Genomic DNA, 18733 nt, shown 5'->3' on the forward strand with positions numbered 1-18733 from the left:
CAAAAAGAATGAAGCTTTGAGAAGTCATTTGAGAAAGTGTGAACACAAACCTCCTGAGCAGAGTCAAAGAGGCGCTGGAGCCTCGAAGTGGAGCACAAGTCCAACTGTGGGAACTTTGTTTAGTTAAAAGCAACTGTAAAAATGGTGAAGACACGTGAAGTGAGCTCAAAGGAAAGGTCAAGCTTTCTTTTCTTTCTTTTGCCCAAAGGCCACGATCTTCATCCAAAGAAAAGATGAACCTTCTTCAATATTCCAGTCTGGAATATATACACACACACACACACACACATATATATATATGTGTGTGTGTGTGTGTGTGTGTGTATGCTATGTATGTGTATATATGAGTGAGGGGAAGGAGATTCTCTGGACTAATGAGACCAAGCTTGAACTGTTTGGCTTCAGTTGTAGGCGTCGCTTCAGGAGGAAACTCGACACGCCGCTGCTGCTTTAACAGCGAAGCACGGTGGTGGTGGCATCGCGCCGTGGGAGTGTTTTTGAGGCAGAGCCGAACAGAACAAAGTAGAGAGACGTCCCTAAAGAAAACCTGGTCCAGAGCGCTGAGGAAGGTTCGCCTTTCCAACCGGACAATGACCGTCGGCAAACAGCCAGGACAACGAGGAGGGGCTCGGGGAATACTCTGAATGTCCTCCGGCTGGACTTGAGACCTGTAAAAATGAAACCTAGCCAACCTGACAGGAGCTCGAGAGGATCTGCAGAGAAGAGTGGCAGATAATCCTCCAAGCTATGTGTTCAAAGGTTGTTGCATCACAACCAAGAAGACTCGAGGCTGTTAGCGCTGACCAGGGAGCTTCATCCAAGTGCTCGGTACTGAGTCGGAATACTCGGTCACATGAAAGAGTTTTCAGTTGAATACATTTTCAAAAATGTCTTCCTTCTTCTCTTCCTTCCTCTCTTCCTCCTCTCTTCCTTCCTCTCTTACTCCTCTCTTCCTCCTCTCTTCCTTCCTCTCTTCCTCCTCTCCCTCCCAGTTGTCCCGCTGTCGTGTTGTGAGATGACAGAGTTCTGTGTTAATCGGTGGGCAAGAGGACATTCTTGTGTCTCAGCTGCTCAGCCTCCACATTCCTACAGTGGCTGAGTGTTTGTACAGTACAAGTCTTTGTACAAATGAAGGTCTCCCAGTTCACCGTTTCCCCCCGAGGCTGGTTGCCGGGGGGGGGGGGCATGCAGAGAGCGCAGGAGACGAAGGACACTTAATGCAACGAGAGCAAACTCACCGAGCTGAAAGCAAAATAACATAAGATGTGTTGTTTCCTTCAAACAAGCAGAGAAAACGCTCTTTATTTCTATTGTCTCCGGAACAGTTCAACCAGTTAAATACATTCCTCACAGTCATGTTTTCACTCGACCTGCATCATCTGATCCCGACTTCATGTCAAACTTGAAATGACTTCTGTTTGATTCAGCGTCAGAGAGGTCACAGGGTGACAGGAAGGAAGGTGGTGTCACCGCCTCGCTGTACAGCAAACCACAAACACACTACTGTTTCCTGTTAGTCTGCATGCTGCCATCACGCCCCATTAAAGGAACTCCAACAACCCTGATCTCAGCATCGAACCTCAATACCTTTTGAGTGCTGACTAAAACACAGCCAATGTCAATGAAAGCTGAGAATGTATAAGCTCTGTAAAAGTAGAGTTCGTTGTAGAGCTTTTAGTCTTGGGTTTGTGGCGTTCCTAACAAAGTGCTCGATGAGTGTCGGTTACAGAGTATGCCAAAAACTGTGAACTGCTTGAGACTCTGTTTTACCAGACATCCTCTGATCTAAAACGGGTAAAAAAAAACCAACATTTTTGAGGACGGAGAATTGTATGACTAATGTATGGCGTATCGGCAGTCTTGTCATACTCACCATCATTTCCTGCTGCAGTTATTTCTAGTCCCTTCTACCTCGCTCGAGACTCAACACTTCCTTTGGATGCTTTAGGATCAAAGGTCCACCAATAATACACAGGATTGTGCTTTCTGAGCCACTGGGAGGCTTTTAATGCGAAACATCTGTACAGGAAGCAGCAGGTTCATTGACAGCAACATGGTAGCAAGTAGAAGAAATGAGTGAAGGACAACAACGAAGTGGTCGGTGTGAGACATGATTCTGTTGCTGCACTAATTTCCTGCAGTGTATAGTTTGCACTAATGGCATTTGAAAATGGGAGCAGATCACAAAAACAGGGAGGATTTTAATATAAATGGAGAAATTAGAAATCATTTATATGCCTTCAAATATAGGCCTTGTTCTTGACTTGTACTTATTGAGAAATGACACCATAAACCATTAATGAAGCTACTAAACAGTGTTGTTTTAGCATGAGTCACAGACTGTATAAAGTTGGACCGAGTCTCTATGTCTGAAAAGTACCAGTGCAATACCACCGAGAGCCTCTAGGGCTGGCTCCAAAAAACCTACGTTGCAATTGACTGCCAATCAAAAAGCGTCAACAACTCTCATGAAATACAAAGTCTGTTTTTTTTCCCCACGAGTCAGCATGGTGTCATTAGTCCAATTCCCTTCTTCTGATCTGTGTTCTGGTCCTGCTGGAAATAATCCCATTATTAATTAGAATTAGCGATGAAGAAAGCTATCGTTGGGGGCGTGTCTGGTTGGGTCACCGTGCCTGGAGTCCAGGTTGGTTTCCAGTATAGGCAGCTGTTTGTCGTGTCTTTGGGTTCTCGGGTCAGATCCACCCCTCGCTCCTCCCCCGTTCGTCCAAATACGTTCAACCGAGATGGCGATGGACAACATATCAGACCGGAGGTTTTAAAACAGCAGTTCACCAACGACGGGCGACGTGGCGTTAGGTTGCTGCTCGGTATCAGTTCGGGCTCGTTTGGATTTGCACTTTGCGGTCGCCTCTGATTTGCATCTAAAATGATGCTGATTCGGGGTTTTTGTGGGGAAGAGGATGCCGTGTCTTCCTCCAGCAATCTTCACCTCTTTTTGTCTTCGAGAGGTGAAAGGTCGTACTTTAACAGCACCACGATGACCCACCTAATGACCGCCCTGCGATCATTTCCTGTTTCATACAGGAGGAAGTGTTGTTATTAACACAGGAAGCTTCTCAGGGTGCGGTGCTTGGGTTCGGGGCATCAACACTTGCAACTTTTTAGTTTCACGCACACGAAGACGATTAACTTCTCCGACGTTTATCCGCCCGACTGGGCGGACTGCAGTCGTTAACACAGCTGATTAACAAAACTGTTCCTGCTGTTTTCTGCTGTTTAATAGCTTCCTCAAAGTGCCGTGCACACATTTTAACCTTCAAAGGAACCGACTGACGTGTAAATGTAAAATACAAATTGATCCCAAAAGCCTGAAACAAAGCCTCGAGCATGTCAACGACGGGAGTAACTTGGCTGAAAACAACTAAAAGCAGCGGAGGACAGTGGTTTGTTCCAACGGTTTGTGCTTCACTGATGGATGAACTTCTCTCCACCAGTATGAAGGCCTCCATCTGTTCATGTTTCCCTCTGTACAAGTGCCAAAGTCATTTTGGAATTCCTCCATTTTCACTTTCAAAATCTGAACTTTACACTGAGTTGAAAAAAAAATGAAGAGGAAGGAAAGATCTTCCTCTGGATGAAGATTCGCTTTAAAATATGAGAACCGAGCTTCGGAAAGGGAATACATTTACTGTAGTTATTATGGAGAGGTTGTGAAAGCTTACTGACAAACACTCTGGACTGGATTGAAGTCGCTGACGGGGCAGGTTCTGTTCAAATCATCCCACCTTTTCCAGAGAAATCAGTCCTGTCTGTTTGTAGCTTTAGAAAAAAACCAAGCTGTTTGTGTACAGTTCACTAAAGCAGCACTGAGGACGCGAGCTCTGAGGAGGCTTATCTGTCTGCAACATACCAAACGCACATTCGGGTTCGTCTTTATCAGCGGCTGAAGATCCGAGCTGGGGAAACCGTTCACTGGCAGCTCTGTTTTTTGTTTGTTTTGTTTTGTTTATCTGCGCTGCCGTCTGCCGCTGCACGTCGAGACACGTTTAACTGGCTTTAAACTCCAACACCAACTCAGCTCGTGTCCTCCGAAACATGTCGGCGTTACGAGATTCAGAGGGACGTTTTCGAGGAGTCCCCAAGGAGAGGAGCTGATTGGTTGCTTTGTCTCGCATTACGGGGGAGTTGGAGGAGATGGGGGAGGGGGGTGCATGGTAGCAGATGGGTAACATAGTGCTGGAAATGCAAAGGTATAATGTCAGAGGCAGAGGATGAGGGAACTTTTTGTTTAAACACATTATTTAGGTTATTAAAGAAAAGCTCCGCACAACTAAAATTACAATATATGAGCTCAACATCCGAATAAAACAATAAAATTCCACCGCCGCCGCAATTTCCATCGACATCAGCAAACACGTCACCGCTCGTGAACGAGGGGCTCACTGAACGTTGAAGTTAACGATTTCCACAAAAGGCTCGTTCATAAGGACACGGCCCAATTTAAACTCAGCAGGAAAACCTGAAGACGCTAAGCCCCGCCCACCTATACTGGAAACCTGACTGCACCCCAGGCATGTCAATCAAACACCCCCCCCCACCCAACACACCCCTCTTTCAGGCCTTCTATCGAAGCAACTATAGGATTATTTTCAGAAGGACTGAATGACACCGTAAAACAACTATTGACTTTCTACTTGATGAGAGAAGTTTGCTTTTTGAACCGAAGGCTTTTTGAGCCATGTTTTTTTGGACCCGACGCCTAGTGGCCCGCGGTGGTATTGCCCTTTTTAAGGCTTTTCTGAAATGGCACCACTTTTAAGACGTGGAGACATTTTATTTCCAGTCTGTGGCTATAAATATATTACTTTACAGCACCTGCTCAGGAAGTCGACAGCTTTCAGAAACCTGGATATCACATCTACATGGAACGGGATCTCACTCTCTTTCACTAGTCAAGCGAGTATATTCAGGCATCAGAGTTTATGACACTATGTTGACATGCACAAGCTAATTAGCAGAATTCCTCAGAAACCTGATGCTAGCTGGGACACTCGCGCGTAAACACCGGATCCGGCTTGTAAAGAAAAATCCGTGTGTCGGTGGTCGGCGGCCCGAAGCCCGTATCATCACCGTCACCTCGCATGACACCATGCGCCCACACCTTCAAATGTAACCTGACGGATGTGTGTGTCTGCGAGACGGAGGTGTCCTCAATGTGTCTCTCTTCCTCTGTCTGTGTCCGATGCTTCTTTGGTGCAACTTCATCAAGGTCACTCCTGAGGTCACCACGTTACCATTTCCACTGCTTTATTTTAGAGATTACAGATTTGATAGTGTTGGATGTGACACACACACACACACACACACACACACACACACACACACACACACACACACACACACACACACACACACACACACACACACACACACACACACACACACACACACACACACACACACACACACACACACACGCGTTCTGCCGGTAATAGCTGCATGTTGTTGCAAGTTGAGTCAGGCTGCTGCTGTTCGCTTCGCAGGATGAAAGCAGAGCTGACTGGCTCTTTGTTTCTCCGTCGCGCTGTTTTAAATAGCACTTCCTGCGACCCACGATGCAACGCTGCTCAGACTCAGAGCCGTGATTTTCTCTGACAGGAGCTCAGAGGGGCTGTTCGGTGCGGCGAGGTTCGTCCGAAGCTCGGCGGCCTCACGGTGTGGACGCCGGTTTCCCAACAAATCCTCTAGATTCTATCAAATGATGCACAGGAAGTGTTCCCTCATGCTTTTCTCCGTCTGTGGGTGTCTTTGAACGCCACGTCCCTCCTCATAGTCAGCCGGCTTTCTTGCACGGCTGATGTTGTTCCTTATGTTTCCTCATGACTCTGAAACATTAAGATGTCAGATAATCAACAACAAACAACTTTCGCGTGACTTGTGTTTTTGGCCGTGCAGGATTTTATTTCAACTCTACAAATGTAAATCCCGAAAACCAAAGTACAACGGCCTGTTTCTGTGATTGTTGCCACCAGAGGAAATGAGCTCTCGTCCTGTTCTCGCTCCGTTAACAAAACAACATGTGTTTTCAAGAGTTCAGCCTCAGCAGAACAATGTGGAAAAATAATGGGCCTGATGTTTCTTGGCCTTATTTGGCTGCTTCTGATGGCTAGGGTTGATATTGTTGTTGCCGTGCTCCAGCAGGATGTGATGTCACCGATCCTGGCATCGAGCAGCCGACCTCTGCCCCGCTGCCAAATACAGACTTCCCTGAGTCTGATGACAGATAAAAGTCCGTCTGCTGCTCTCTGTGCTGCCGAATGTAAAAACATGGAGCTTTGTTTTGATTATGACTTCAGGCTTATTTTACCCACATTAAGAACCCTAAATTAATGAACATTAAAATGTTCAGTCTTTGTTGAATCTATTTCAGAAAACGTAACCATCATTCTTAAAGCTTACTACTGTTTCTATTATTTTGTCCACCACACTGGATTCTGTGTTTTCTGCTACATGGTTGGAAACCTCGAGGACACCGAGGCTCAACTAACGATCGTCTTATTGATGAATTCCTCCATCAGTCACTTGTCAGAAAATATTGAAAGGTGTCTGATGAAATTTTCCAAACTGATTTTTCCGACGGTCCCAACAGCCAAATGTTTTTAGCTGAAAGTCAGATATTGTAAAGAAAAACGTGACATCATTTGAGAAACTTGAACAGAGCAGATGTTGCACATGATGACAATTTCTATCGATCAGTTTATAGATTAATTGACTAATCGTTGCAGCTCTGAATACAAAACTATTGAAACATTCACAAATGTATAAAATATCAGGCAATTACTGCAGTAAATAGATGGAAGTTTTGGTTTTTGAGGTTTTCTACCTTCTAATTTTAAAGTTATTTAAAAGCATTTAAGACTCATTGAAAATGTCCATTCACCCCCAAAAATACAATTTACTATTTTAAACATGTTTCACCCTGAATATATGCAAATAATATTCAGTATGACTGTTTCACCATGAGGAGGTAACTATTAAATATGGAATAAATGTTCATCTCTCCCCCATTTTAAAACCAAAGCTTCCCAGAAAAAGGTTGTGTGGTTGGTTTTCCTCCTGTTTGACTATTAAACATAATATTCTGGCTTGCACCCTCCTCAGTGTGTTTTCTTTTTAGAAAATGCATATTTAATTACTTGTATTTCCATGCAGTTTGATAATTTCAGCAATCCATGCTTACTAATTTAATGGTGCAATTGCCTAGTTTAATTAAAGCCGTTAGTCGTGGTTCTGTTATTCAGCATTAAAGAATGTAATCAGGCCGACCTGAAACTGTTCTCTGGAAAGTGTTTCTCTGTTTGTATCATCTCTTCTTCAAATCCTCTCAACTTCTTGTGTTCGCTCTGCAGACCTGTCAAAGAACCGACTGGCCGACGTCCCCTTAGACGTCTGCCACCTCGTCGCCTTGGAGACACTAAACCTGTATCACAACTGCATCAGGACCATCCCAGACAGCGTCATCGGTCTGCAGTCGCTCACCTCTTTGAACCTCAGGTACACACACACACACACACACACACACACACACACACACACACACACACACACACACACACACACACACACACACACACACACACACACACACACACACAGAGCGCGGCTGCTGCCTCCACACCATGATGGGCTGTCGTCTGCACTCGGCCTCCTCCGTACCAGGAAGAAGCGGTGGGTTCAAGTATCTCTGAAACAGTTGTTGCACAGTAGTGAACCGGTGACCTTCGCCACACACGAGATGCTGCTGTGTTTTAAAGCTGCAATTAGCCCGTCAGCTGAAAACAAAGCAGGTGGAGCTGAAGCATTTTAACAGTTTGCTGGCAAATGTGAGTTTTGGGCTCGTAACAGTTTCCCGCTTACAGCTGCTGCATCACGGCCGTTCAAGAGCTCCCAAATCGCCAGCTCCGGGACTTTAGCTCTCTTGAAATAAAAGTCTCTACAGAAATATAGAGGAAGTGTTCATTATTCTGTAAAATCAGTTTCATTAATTCCAGAAACGAAAAGTTGACGGTGACCTTTGAAATATCATTAGAAATTAATGCAGCAGTTCTCGAAGAACGGGGCCAGTGTGTGTGTGTGTGTGTGTGTGTGTGTGTGTGTGTGTGTGTGTGTGTGTGTGTGTGTGTGTGTGTGTGTGTGTGTGTGTGTGTGTGTGTGTGTATATCTGTGTGTGTGTGTGTGTGTGTGTGTGTGTGTGTGTGTGTGTGTGTGTGTGTGTGTATCTGTGTGTGTGTGTGTGTGTGTGTCTGTGTGTGTGTGTGTGTGTGTGTGTGTGTGTGTGTGTGTGTGTGTGTGTGTGTGTGTGTGTGTGTGTGTGTGTGTGTGTGTGTGTGTGTGTGTGTGTGTGTGTGTGTGTGTGTGTGTGTGCGTGTGTATCTGTGTGTGTGTGTGTGTGTGTCTGTGTATCTGTGTGTGTGTGTGTTCAGAGTTGTGCCTTCACACTCTGAAGCAGGATCAGACTGATTCAGAGTGACGATGCAAAAATAAACAGCGTTATTGTCCAACTTTAACGTGAGCGTACTCTGGTATTGTGTGTCGGCTTTGGCTCGCATCGCTTCCACTGTTCTGCACGTCTGAGCCGTTGTACAACTGTCTGAGTCACGCGCACCGTTCTGTGCTTTATCAGGCCGTGTTTAAAGGTCAAGGTGTCCCTGCCGTCTTCACCGTATCGTCTCCGTCAGACTGTCTCACACACTGACAGTCAATGTCGCCCGCAACAGAAAACCTGTTTGACTTTGTTAAAACACTTTTCGCCCTCTTTTCCCAGTTGAACCCGTCTCCACACAGTTCTGGCTCGGTTCTCTTTGTTTTGTTTGTGGGTCCGTGGTCGGTATCCTGCTATGCTGCTGCTGTTGTTAGTGTCACCTCTGTCGGGGTTCCAGGTGAGCCGAGGCTGCAGACTACGAGCTGTCACGGTCCACCTCTTTGTCTCCTGTGTCCTGTCCCTCCTTCATCACTGGCTCCTCAAACTCACGATTTCTGCCTCCCACCAATATGTGTTCCTTCAAGCCCCGCCCACCCGGAAACAAGGAAGTGGGCGTGTGTTCGGAGCAAAGCCCGCCCCCGAGGCGTCTGCACTGGACTTTTATGAGCAATTTGCGTCAGTGGAACGTTTTGTTGCCGAGGAAAACAGCGAGTTTTTGTTGAGGCGATTTTTGATGACATCAGCAGCAGTTTCACGCCGTGTCACTATAGTAACGCCACTGCTTTGACGGGGCGGTACCATCTGCAATGGGAAATTAAATCTAGAAAAACGTATCTGATACCAAAAGGCGAGAAGGTTTGAGTAGAGCAGAGTGTGTTTAGGGTGGCGGGAAGCTGTGTCTCATGACGGGGACGGTGGCAACCTCAGCTGCTGTCTCGTGGCGTCTGCGGTGACTCAGTTAACCTGAGCATGAAGCATCAGAAGTCTGGTTTGCAGACTTTGTGTTGCAACGCGCGCAACACAAAGTCTGTACAATTTACACGGTGCGTCTCATTCTACTCGTTATTGTATCTCAGCCAGTAAAAACCACAAACCTCTCATCTCCAGATTTCTCCATCTCCAGGTTCCTCTCCCGTCGTCTTATCAGCTGTGGGTGCAGCGATGGTAGATGTGCTCGGAGACAAAGTCTCAACAGTGCGTTTCCTCACTTCCCACATTACCAACTGGTACCAAAAGCCTCCCAATACATTGTAAACATTTGCTCTGAAAACAGGTCGCCTCTGGCCATGTCTCCGCATTTCGAGCAAAACTACTGTAGTCGTCTTTGCGTGTTTCTTCTGTTCGTACCGTTGACATCTGATCTCACCGCGTTTGCCTGCAAAGCTCCGGAGCGCCGTAGCAACCATAGTCTGTATGTAAAAGTGGACGTAGCTTCCGGCTCTGAAAAATGAGGCTGATGCGGAAGTGCACAGTCACATATACTAGTTGATTTTTTTAATGACTATTCAAACTTCATGACCGATCCCTCATCTCTACTGTTTGTAAAGTGACGTTAGACCACAGCTGTAGCTTTTCTCCCGACCACCTTTTTATTTAACCGTCCCACCAGTGAAACCTTTGAAAAAAACGAACTAGCACCTTAAATAAAACTGCTTGTTGGGCCCAGTTAGACGACGTCTGGATTCTTGTGCTGTGGTTCCAGTCGTGGTGCTCTCACTGAGTACATTTAGTGAAGGTTGAAATAATTAGGTTCATTGGCTGATCTGGTGGGAAAACAAGCATAAACACAAAGATAGAGGAAGTCCAATATTTCTAAACATGTAGACGAAAGGATTGGGTTCGAAGGTTGTCCAAGGGTTTGGTTTTAGAAGGTGGGAAGCATTTGTTGAGTCTTAGTTGAAGGCCGAAATGAGTGTCTCTTTCTCTTTATGTGTGTGTACGTGCAGTCGGGAGGAAGGGCATTAGTAGTTGAAAGTTGAAAGGTATTTTTGCTTGAAATGTCCATCCCAAGTGGAGATGTGGCCAATGCAGAACTGCCTTTAAGTGCAGTTCCACTAAGGACCACTAGGGGCTCTAACTCCATTAAAAACATCCTCCTCCAATAGACTCCTATTAAGAAAGCATCAACTCGTCTCATGAAATTCAAAGTCAACACATTCTTTCCACAGGTCATGACGGCGTCTTTAGTTAAATTCACTCTGTGATCAGTGCTCTGTTGTCATTTCATAATGGTTAAAGACCGTTTATGCCATCAAACAGCCGGCTTTGCTAGCGTTCTTACAACAATCCCAAATATGAATCGCTCTGCTGCAAGTATTCTGTGGACGTAGCAAAGTCCCATGTTTGAAGGTCAAGGATATCTTTATCATCCTGAAGTTGCACAGTCAGCAGTAAAAACACAACCCATCAGGAAAACACAAATATAACTGTATAAAAGACTTAAATAAAAGGCCAATAAATACAGCATCAAAATCACGCTTATTTGAAAGGCCAATGGAAGCTGAGACCAATGAGTCTATTTGTCCTGCTTCAGTTCTCGTCACACGAGTCTCCACGAAGGACGACTCACACAAGTAGATTCAGGGCTCTCACTGTTGAGAAGAAACAATCAATAAATCGTCAACAAACCTGCTTATATAAAGTCTCCCATATTGGCTTTGTGTGCTGCACAAATAAAAGAAGAGAGAGGAGGGACTCCCTTAGTTTGAATACAAATAAGTTTATGGAGAGAGAAAACAAAAGTTGTGAATCATCTTTAGAACAATTTAGATGACGTTTTTGTTGTTGTTGTTGCCACATTGAAAAGTTTATCTGCTACTTAGTGAGCATTAGCACGCTAACACGCTGTAGTCATACCGTAAACATGATCAATTTCATAGCATTGTGCAATGTCAGCAGTTTGCTCACAGCACTGCTTCGTCACAGTACAGCCTCACAGAGCAGCTGGCATACTTATATTTTTTTCTACATTGTCTGAAAACATAAATATGACACAGTTACAAGAAAAATAAGGCAGAAGGAAGTAGAGCTGGTGTTATTTGAACAAATCCTACGTCAAGTTTGTGGTCTAAAACTGTTTCGTCACATCCACTGTGGCTAAACTCTAAAAAGAATTGGAACCTAACTTTTTCCATTGTGTATGTGTGTGTGTGTGTGTGTGTGTGTGTGTGTGTGTGTGTGTGTGTGTGTGTGTGTGTGTGTGTGTGTGTGTGTGTGTGTGTGTGTGTGTGTGTGAGGTGCAGCGCAGCTGGATCAACTCTTTTATATGTTTCCTGAGTGTTATTTTCAGAGCTGAGTCAGAGGGGGGTTTCACATTTTAGTGGTCAAAATGTGTCAGCACAGAAGACGTGTGTGTGTGTGTGTGTGTGTGTGTGTGTGTGTGTGTGTGTGTGTGTGTGTGTGTGTGTGTGTGTGTGTGTGTGTGTGTGTGCGTGCGTGCGTGCGTGCGTGCATTAGTGCCTACTGTGTGTGTGTGTTTCAGTTTTCCTGGTCAGAGTTTAAAGACAGTTTGTTTTGATTTTACTCAGATTTATTTATGCAGAACACTCAAAGTGCATCACAAGCATGAAAATATATACAGTATATAAAATAGGAGCCATTAAAGAGATGTTTCCAGAGAAGCAGCTCTGTCTGCTGCTTCACACTAAGTTCAGTAAAGCCTGTGTGGGGAGTGATGTGTTGGCAATTTGTCTTTTAGTATTTACTGAAAGAAGTGCAAACACCAATACTGGTGCTGCATGTAGGATTTAAAAGAAGTAAGAAATACGAATGAATAATACAAAATAGAGAAATGTAAATAAATAAAATGAAGAATGTTTTCCTCTAAAAAGTAATATGAACAGATTATTTACCATGGGATTTTCCAAATAAATATAAATGTATATATCTTAAATATGTAAAATATAACTCAAGTGATAAGCTAATGACAATGAATCTGCTGTTTTACTTACAGACAGTATAAATGCAGACCGTGAACTAGCAAGCCATCATAATGAGGACACATGAGGATACATGAGGATACATGATGATACATGAGGATACATGAGGATACATGATGATACAGGATGATACATGAGGATACATGAGGATACATGATGATACATGAGGATACATGAGGATACATGAGAATACATGATGATGCATGGTGATACATGAGGATACATGATGATACATGGTGATACATGAGGATACATGATGATACATGAGGATACATGAGGATACATGATGATACATGATGATACATGAGGATACAGGATGATACATGATGATATATGAGGATACATGATAATACATGATGATAAATGAGGATACATTATGATACATGAGGATACATGAGGATACATGATGATACATGAGGATACATGAGGATACATGAGGATACATGAGGATACATGATGATACATGAGTATACATGAGGATACATGATGATACATGAGGATACATGAGGATACATGATGATACATGAGGATACATGAGGATACATGATGATACAGGATGATACATGAGGATACATGATGATACATGAGGATACATGAGGATACATGATGATACATGAGTATACATGAGGATACATGATGATACATGAGGATACATGAGGATATATGAGGATACATGATGATACATGAGGATACATGATGTTACATGAGGATACATGATGATACATGAGGATACATGATGATACATGAGGATACATGAGGATACATTAGGATATATGAGGATACATGAGGATACATGAGGATACATGAGGATACATGATGATACATGAGGATACATGATGATACATGAGTATACATGAGGATACATGATGATACATGGTGATACATGAGGATACATGATGATACATGATGATACATGATGATACATGATGATACATGATGATACATGATGATACATGAGGATACATGATGATACATGAGGATACATGAGGATACATGATGATACAGGATGATACATGAGTATACATGAGGATACATGATGATACAGGATGATACATGAGGATACATGAGGATACATGATGATACATGATGATACATGAGGATACATGATGATACAGGATGATACATGAGTATACATGAGGATACATGATGATACAGGATGATACATGAGGATACATGAGGATACATGAGAATACATGATGATACATGAGGATACATGAGGATATACATGAGGATACATGAGGATACATGATACATGATGATACATGAGGATACATGATGATACATGATGTTACATGAGGATACATGATGATACAGGATGATACATGAGTATACATGAGGATACATGATGATACAGGATGATACATGAGGATACATGAGGATACATGAGAATACATGATGATACATGAGGATACATGAGGATATATGAGGATACATGATACATGATGATACATGATGATACATGAGGATACATGATGATACATGAGGATACATGATGATACATGATACATTAGGATACATGATGATACATGATGATACATGAGGATACATGATGATACATGAGGATACATGATGATACATGATACATGAGGATACATGATGATACATGATACATTAGGATACATGATGATACAGGATGATACATGAGGATACATGAGGATACATGATGATACATGAGGATACATGATGATACATGATACATTAGGATACATGATGATACATTAGGATACATGATGATACATGATGATACAGGATGATACATGAGGATACATGATGATACATGATGATACATGATGATACAGGATGATACATGAGGATACATGATGATACATGATGATACAGGAGGATACATTTTGTGCCATTGAAGTATGAAAGTTGGGACCGATGGTCCAGACATTCCTGACGGTCTTTGACGCAGAAATCATCATCATCACTGTTAATCTGAAAAAAGGACTTCTTTCACATTTCAAATTGCAATTTCCATTCCTTCTTCCAACCGTGTACGATCTCACCAGCACGACCTGAACAATCACACAACGATCACCGAGCTTCGGCTCTTCACATGGCCGACAGCAGCCGCACGGCGGAATCAGCTTTATTTACAATACAAACGAGCGACGACGGCGAACATTAGAGGCAAAATGCCAGCAGACCGTTGCTCAACCACGACTTCCACTGAGTGCACCGTGTTTTATCTGCAGTGTTTCTCCCCCGCCAGGACGACATCTGTGATGAGAGCTTCCTGCAGATGGGAGACTATCCCACTATCTGCAGACTGTCTGATGCCAAGCTGCTTTCATATCTCTGTATATGTGTTTCTGCATGTTAAACCTTTTAAGAAAGCTTCTTCTATGTAAACAACACACACACACACACACACACACACACACACACACACACACACACACACACACACACACACACACACACACACACACACACACACACACACACACACATACAGACAGATACACACACACACGTGTTGCTGTGAGATATGTTTCCTTTTTTTCCCATGAGTCTCTCTGTTTGCACAACCCTGAACAGCAGTAAACACGAGTATGAATATGAAATCACAGCCCACCGTTCACCTCCACATTTAATGATGCATTTGATGGTAAAATATTCATCTGTTGTTTAGAGGGGCTTCTGCACACCTCTCTTATTTATTGTCTGCTGCTTTCCAGGTCCAATTTGTTATTGTTTGTCTAAAAGGGGGGATGCACTTTTCCTGACCGTTCTAAAGGTGTCACGAGTAAAACGAAGTGGCTTTTTCATTGTTTTTCAGTTGGTTTATCTTTTAATCGACTTGCTGTCTGATATCAAAAACAAAGTCCCGTGATCACGATGTTATCGCTTGTTCTCCAACATACGATGGAGTAATGTGACGTGACGTGTTGTGTTGCAGTCGGAACCAGCTGGGCTCCCTGCCGGCCTGTCTGTGCGGTTTACCTCTGAGAGTCCTCAACGCCAGCAACAACAAGCTGGTGAGCCTGCCGGAGACCATCGGACAGCTGCATGGCCTCATGGAGCTGGTAAGACCGCGTCGGTGTGTTTACTGTGTGACGTCACTGTCAGGAGCGAGTGACACCATGTTTCTGTGTAAATGTCTCGAACCCCATTGAGCTGGGTTTTATTCCAGTCTGGAGAGTGCACGTCGGTTATTTTGAACCCTCGTGTGAAGCCGAGAGTCATTTTCAGCTCGGCATCACAGGCTAGAAGATAATGAAGTAATGCAAGTTTGGGTCAACAGAACCTTCACATTCGTCAGGAAATATTTGGAAGCTTGGGGCGGGCGTGTCGAGCGGGCTGCCCGCTCATCATAAGGTTGGTGGTTTGTTCCCCGGGTTCCTCCTGTTCGCATGCCGAGGTGTCGCTGGCCAAGGCACCGAGCCCCAAGCTGCTACTGATCGCAGGCGTACAGCATGCTGTTGTTGTTGTTGTTGTTGCTGCTGTTGCTGCATAAACCTTTTTCACAGCAGATATTTTGACACATTAGTGATGGCTGCGTCCCACTTATTTTACTTTTTGAAAAATGTTTTCATGGCTCATAGGACTATTAACATAATTCAGCCATCACCTGTTAGACACCTGTGCTTTAACAACTATAAGTCCAAAGGTCTGCAGCGAAGAAGGCCTTGTTTTTCATTATTATTGTTTAGCGTTCTGCTGAACTCGCGTTTCATTTTCAGAAGGTGTGTTGGGTCATGGTAGAATGAAGTCCATCCTGTTTGGCTCTAAACAAGAGTTTCTGTTTCACCCTCCGCAGGACATCAGCTGCAACGAGATCACGGCTCTTCCTCGTCACATCGGCCGACTCAAAGCTTTGCGAGAGTTAAACGTTCGCCGGAACCTTCTCTGCGTCCTGCCGGAGGGTGAGTTTAAGAAATAACATTTAGACCGGATGATCTTTTTGTTCTTTTCATCTCTGAAACCACCTTTAGAAAGCTCAGGCTTGTGTCTGAAAGGTCGGTGAGATGTATTTGGAAAGGTTTTAGATTTTGTGTGTGATTCAAACCAAACGTATCATTTCTATTGTCTGTAGGACGGAACCTTATCGTCTCTGTTGATCCCACATTACCTCTGCACAGTGCAGGAGGTACTGTGAACCTCAAGAATACACATTTAGTCTCTTCTATCATTTTGGTTAAGTGTTATTCAAAAGTCAAGTAGGATTTGTAATTAGACTCAGAAATGGAACAATCTCTTCCATGTGCCAGACGGGGCGGTCCATCTGAGACCACAGAGTCCTCTGTTTGCACCGCCACACCCATCCCAGTTCCCCAAATATACACTGCATCCTCTGTGACCGAGGAGCGACCTCTCGTCCCCGAACGTCTGAAAGAAGTCGGTGACACAGAGAAGAGTGTCAACCACAAGCCTCTGCTGCTCCTCTGGAGCGAGACAGAACCCGGTCCGACTGCCGGCTGATCACCAGAACAACTGGAAAAAACCAGGCTTTGAGAGTTAATGAGGAAGTGATACCAAGGTCTGCTGATGATCCAGTATACTTCTACTGCTTATCTTAACTGTTCATTAGATAAAGGCCATGACTCATAACCATTTATTATTGTTCAATCTGTCCATGGTTTTACTTTTTTTTTTATCTGGAAATGGCAAAACCTGATTTTGTCCAGCAGACATTCATGTTGGAGAAACTCAATGAGAGTTTTGACATTTTTTTTCTCTGAAATAATGTAGAAAAAACAGTTGATTAATATTTCTAGAAAACAAAAGCTGCTCTTTAATTTTCTGATCACTGACCAATTATTGCAAGTCTTTTTTTTTGTTAATATTAGATAACCTGCGCAAATGTGAACTATCATTCTCAGTAAGCAGCAGTGCAAGTTGAAAATGTGCTGAAACAAAACCAAAAAGGGTTTTTAATTTAGTTTCACTATCTGGACTATATGTGGACGGACCAGTTTAGTCTTGACTGACGGGGGCAGTGCCTGATTGTAACTCCAGAAATCATTAACAGATTATTTCAGACAGAAAAAAAGCTAAAAATGAAGACCTTCCAACACCCACACCTTCCTGGCTGCACTTCACAAAATATCAGCCAATGAACAGAGGTCACCAGAGGTCAACATTACTCATACAGTGTACAGGCTCTACTTGGGCGGCTGCCCAATAACATAAAATCACATCTTTACAGCATTATAACCATAAACTGTACATATAAGTGAAGGTAGTTTCCGGGTCTGACAAATGAGTCCGATGTGCCTTAAACTGCAATACCACCGAGTACCACTAGAGGTTGGCTCCAAAAAAACAAAAACAAAAAATGTCATCCAGGCAAAAGTCAATAAAGTTATCTTGGTGTTGTTCGCTAAAGTCGCTCCTTGTTATTAGTTTTCTGGAGATCCATCTGAACATAATCCTGTCATTAGTTCAGAAAATAAGCCTCAAAAAGCCGTGTTTTTGGGGCGTGTCTGTTTGATTGACAGGCCTCACGGGTGACGTCACCGTTGGTTGCTGCTTGATTACAACTCCTTATTTCTCCTTTCTATCTGAGTTGGGTTTGCCACAGTAACTGAGTGGGGACCAGAGGCATCACTGCACAGCCAGCTCGCTAAAGTACTTATAGCCTGCACGTGAGGCGTTCAGGTAACATCAGTGCATCTGTAAATTGTAGTGTCGACTTGTATTTCAAGCATTTATGGAACATTTGTGAATTGTAACATTAACTGAACAGGGGTAAATAATAGCATGTATGTGAGGTATTTATGGACAATTGGTCAATTGTAGCATCTTATTACACCATCAAATAGGCAGCATCAAAACTCCCTGATAAATGAGATTTGAGCTTGTCCACAACCAGCGGTAAACATGACACAACCTGCCAGTTGCCACCAAGCCTCCAACGCCAGCTGTTTAACTGGCAACAATTCACTTTTATTTCTCCAAAAGTTTGGTAATTGATCCAGAAGCTCCCGGTAGCCTGCCAGTATTCACAGAATGGAACCAATTTGATCTGAACGTTTGGTTTTTTTAACAATCAGAAAACTCGTCCAGGATTGTGCACATTTTAGATGTTTGACCTCCTACTTCTGATTTCCTCTTTGTATTCTCAACAAAAGTGCTTTTTCCTTTTTAAAATGGATAAAAACCTGAAACCTGCACAGAAATCAAGGTATTGAAAGAGGGAGGAGCATTCTTCTGTCTGCGTTGTCAGTCGTCCCTGAACAGACTGAGTGAGGCCTGCAGACAGTCAGTCAAAAATAATGAGCGACCGCCGACCGTTATCAGGACGACTCATCCAGATTTACCCTGCGCCTCAGATCGTCCACTCTGTCTGGATTTATTGCTCTGCGTTCCTGATGGGACACATGTTCGTCCCTCGCCATCA

At 43.6% G+C, this 18733-nt stretch overlaps 1 protein-coding gene across 7 annotated transcripts in view; it reads left to right on the forward strand.

Moving 5' to 3' along the window:
* lrch1 (leucine-rich repeats and calponin homology (CH) domain containing 1) overlaps positions 1 to 18733 on the forward strand; it is a 91682-nt gene that overhangs the window by 22428 nt on the left and 50521 nt on the right. For all 7 annotated transcript variants that reach the window (XM_069712085.1, XM_069712087.1, XM_069712080.1 and 4 more), the window contains exons 2-4: positions 7374 to 7518; positions 15290 to 15416; positions 16151 to 16256. In XM_069712085.1, coding sequence (XP_069568186.1) covers positions 7374 to 7518; positions 15290 to 15416; positions 16151 to 16256 — 378 coding nt within the window. The remainder of the gene's footprint in view (positions 1 to 7373; positions 7519 to 15289; positions 15417 to 16150; positions 16257 to 18733) is intronic.

The sequence above is a fragment of the Brachyistius frenatus genome, unplaced genomic scaffold (genome assembly GCF_029030835.1).
Source record: "Brachyistius frenatus isolate BFR_SWC_R1_liver_20210118 unplaced genomic scaffold, ASM2903083v1 Contig_106, whole genome shotgun sequence".
NCBI lineage: Eukaryota > Metazoa > Chordata > Actinopteri > Embiotocidae > Brachyistius > Brachyistius frenatus.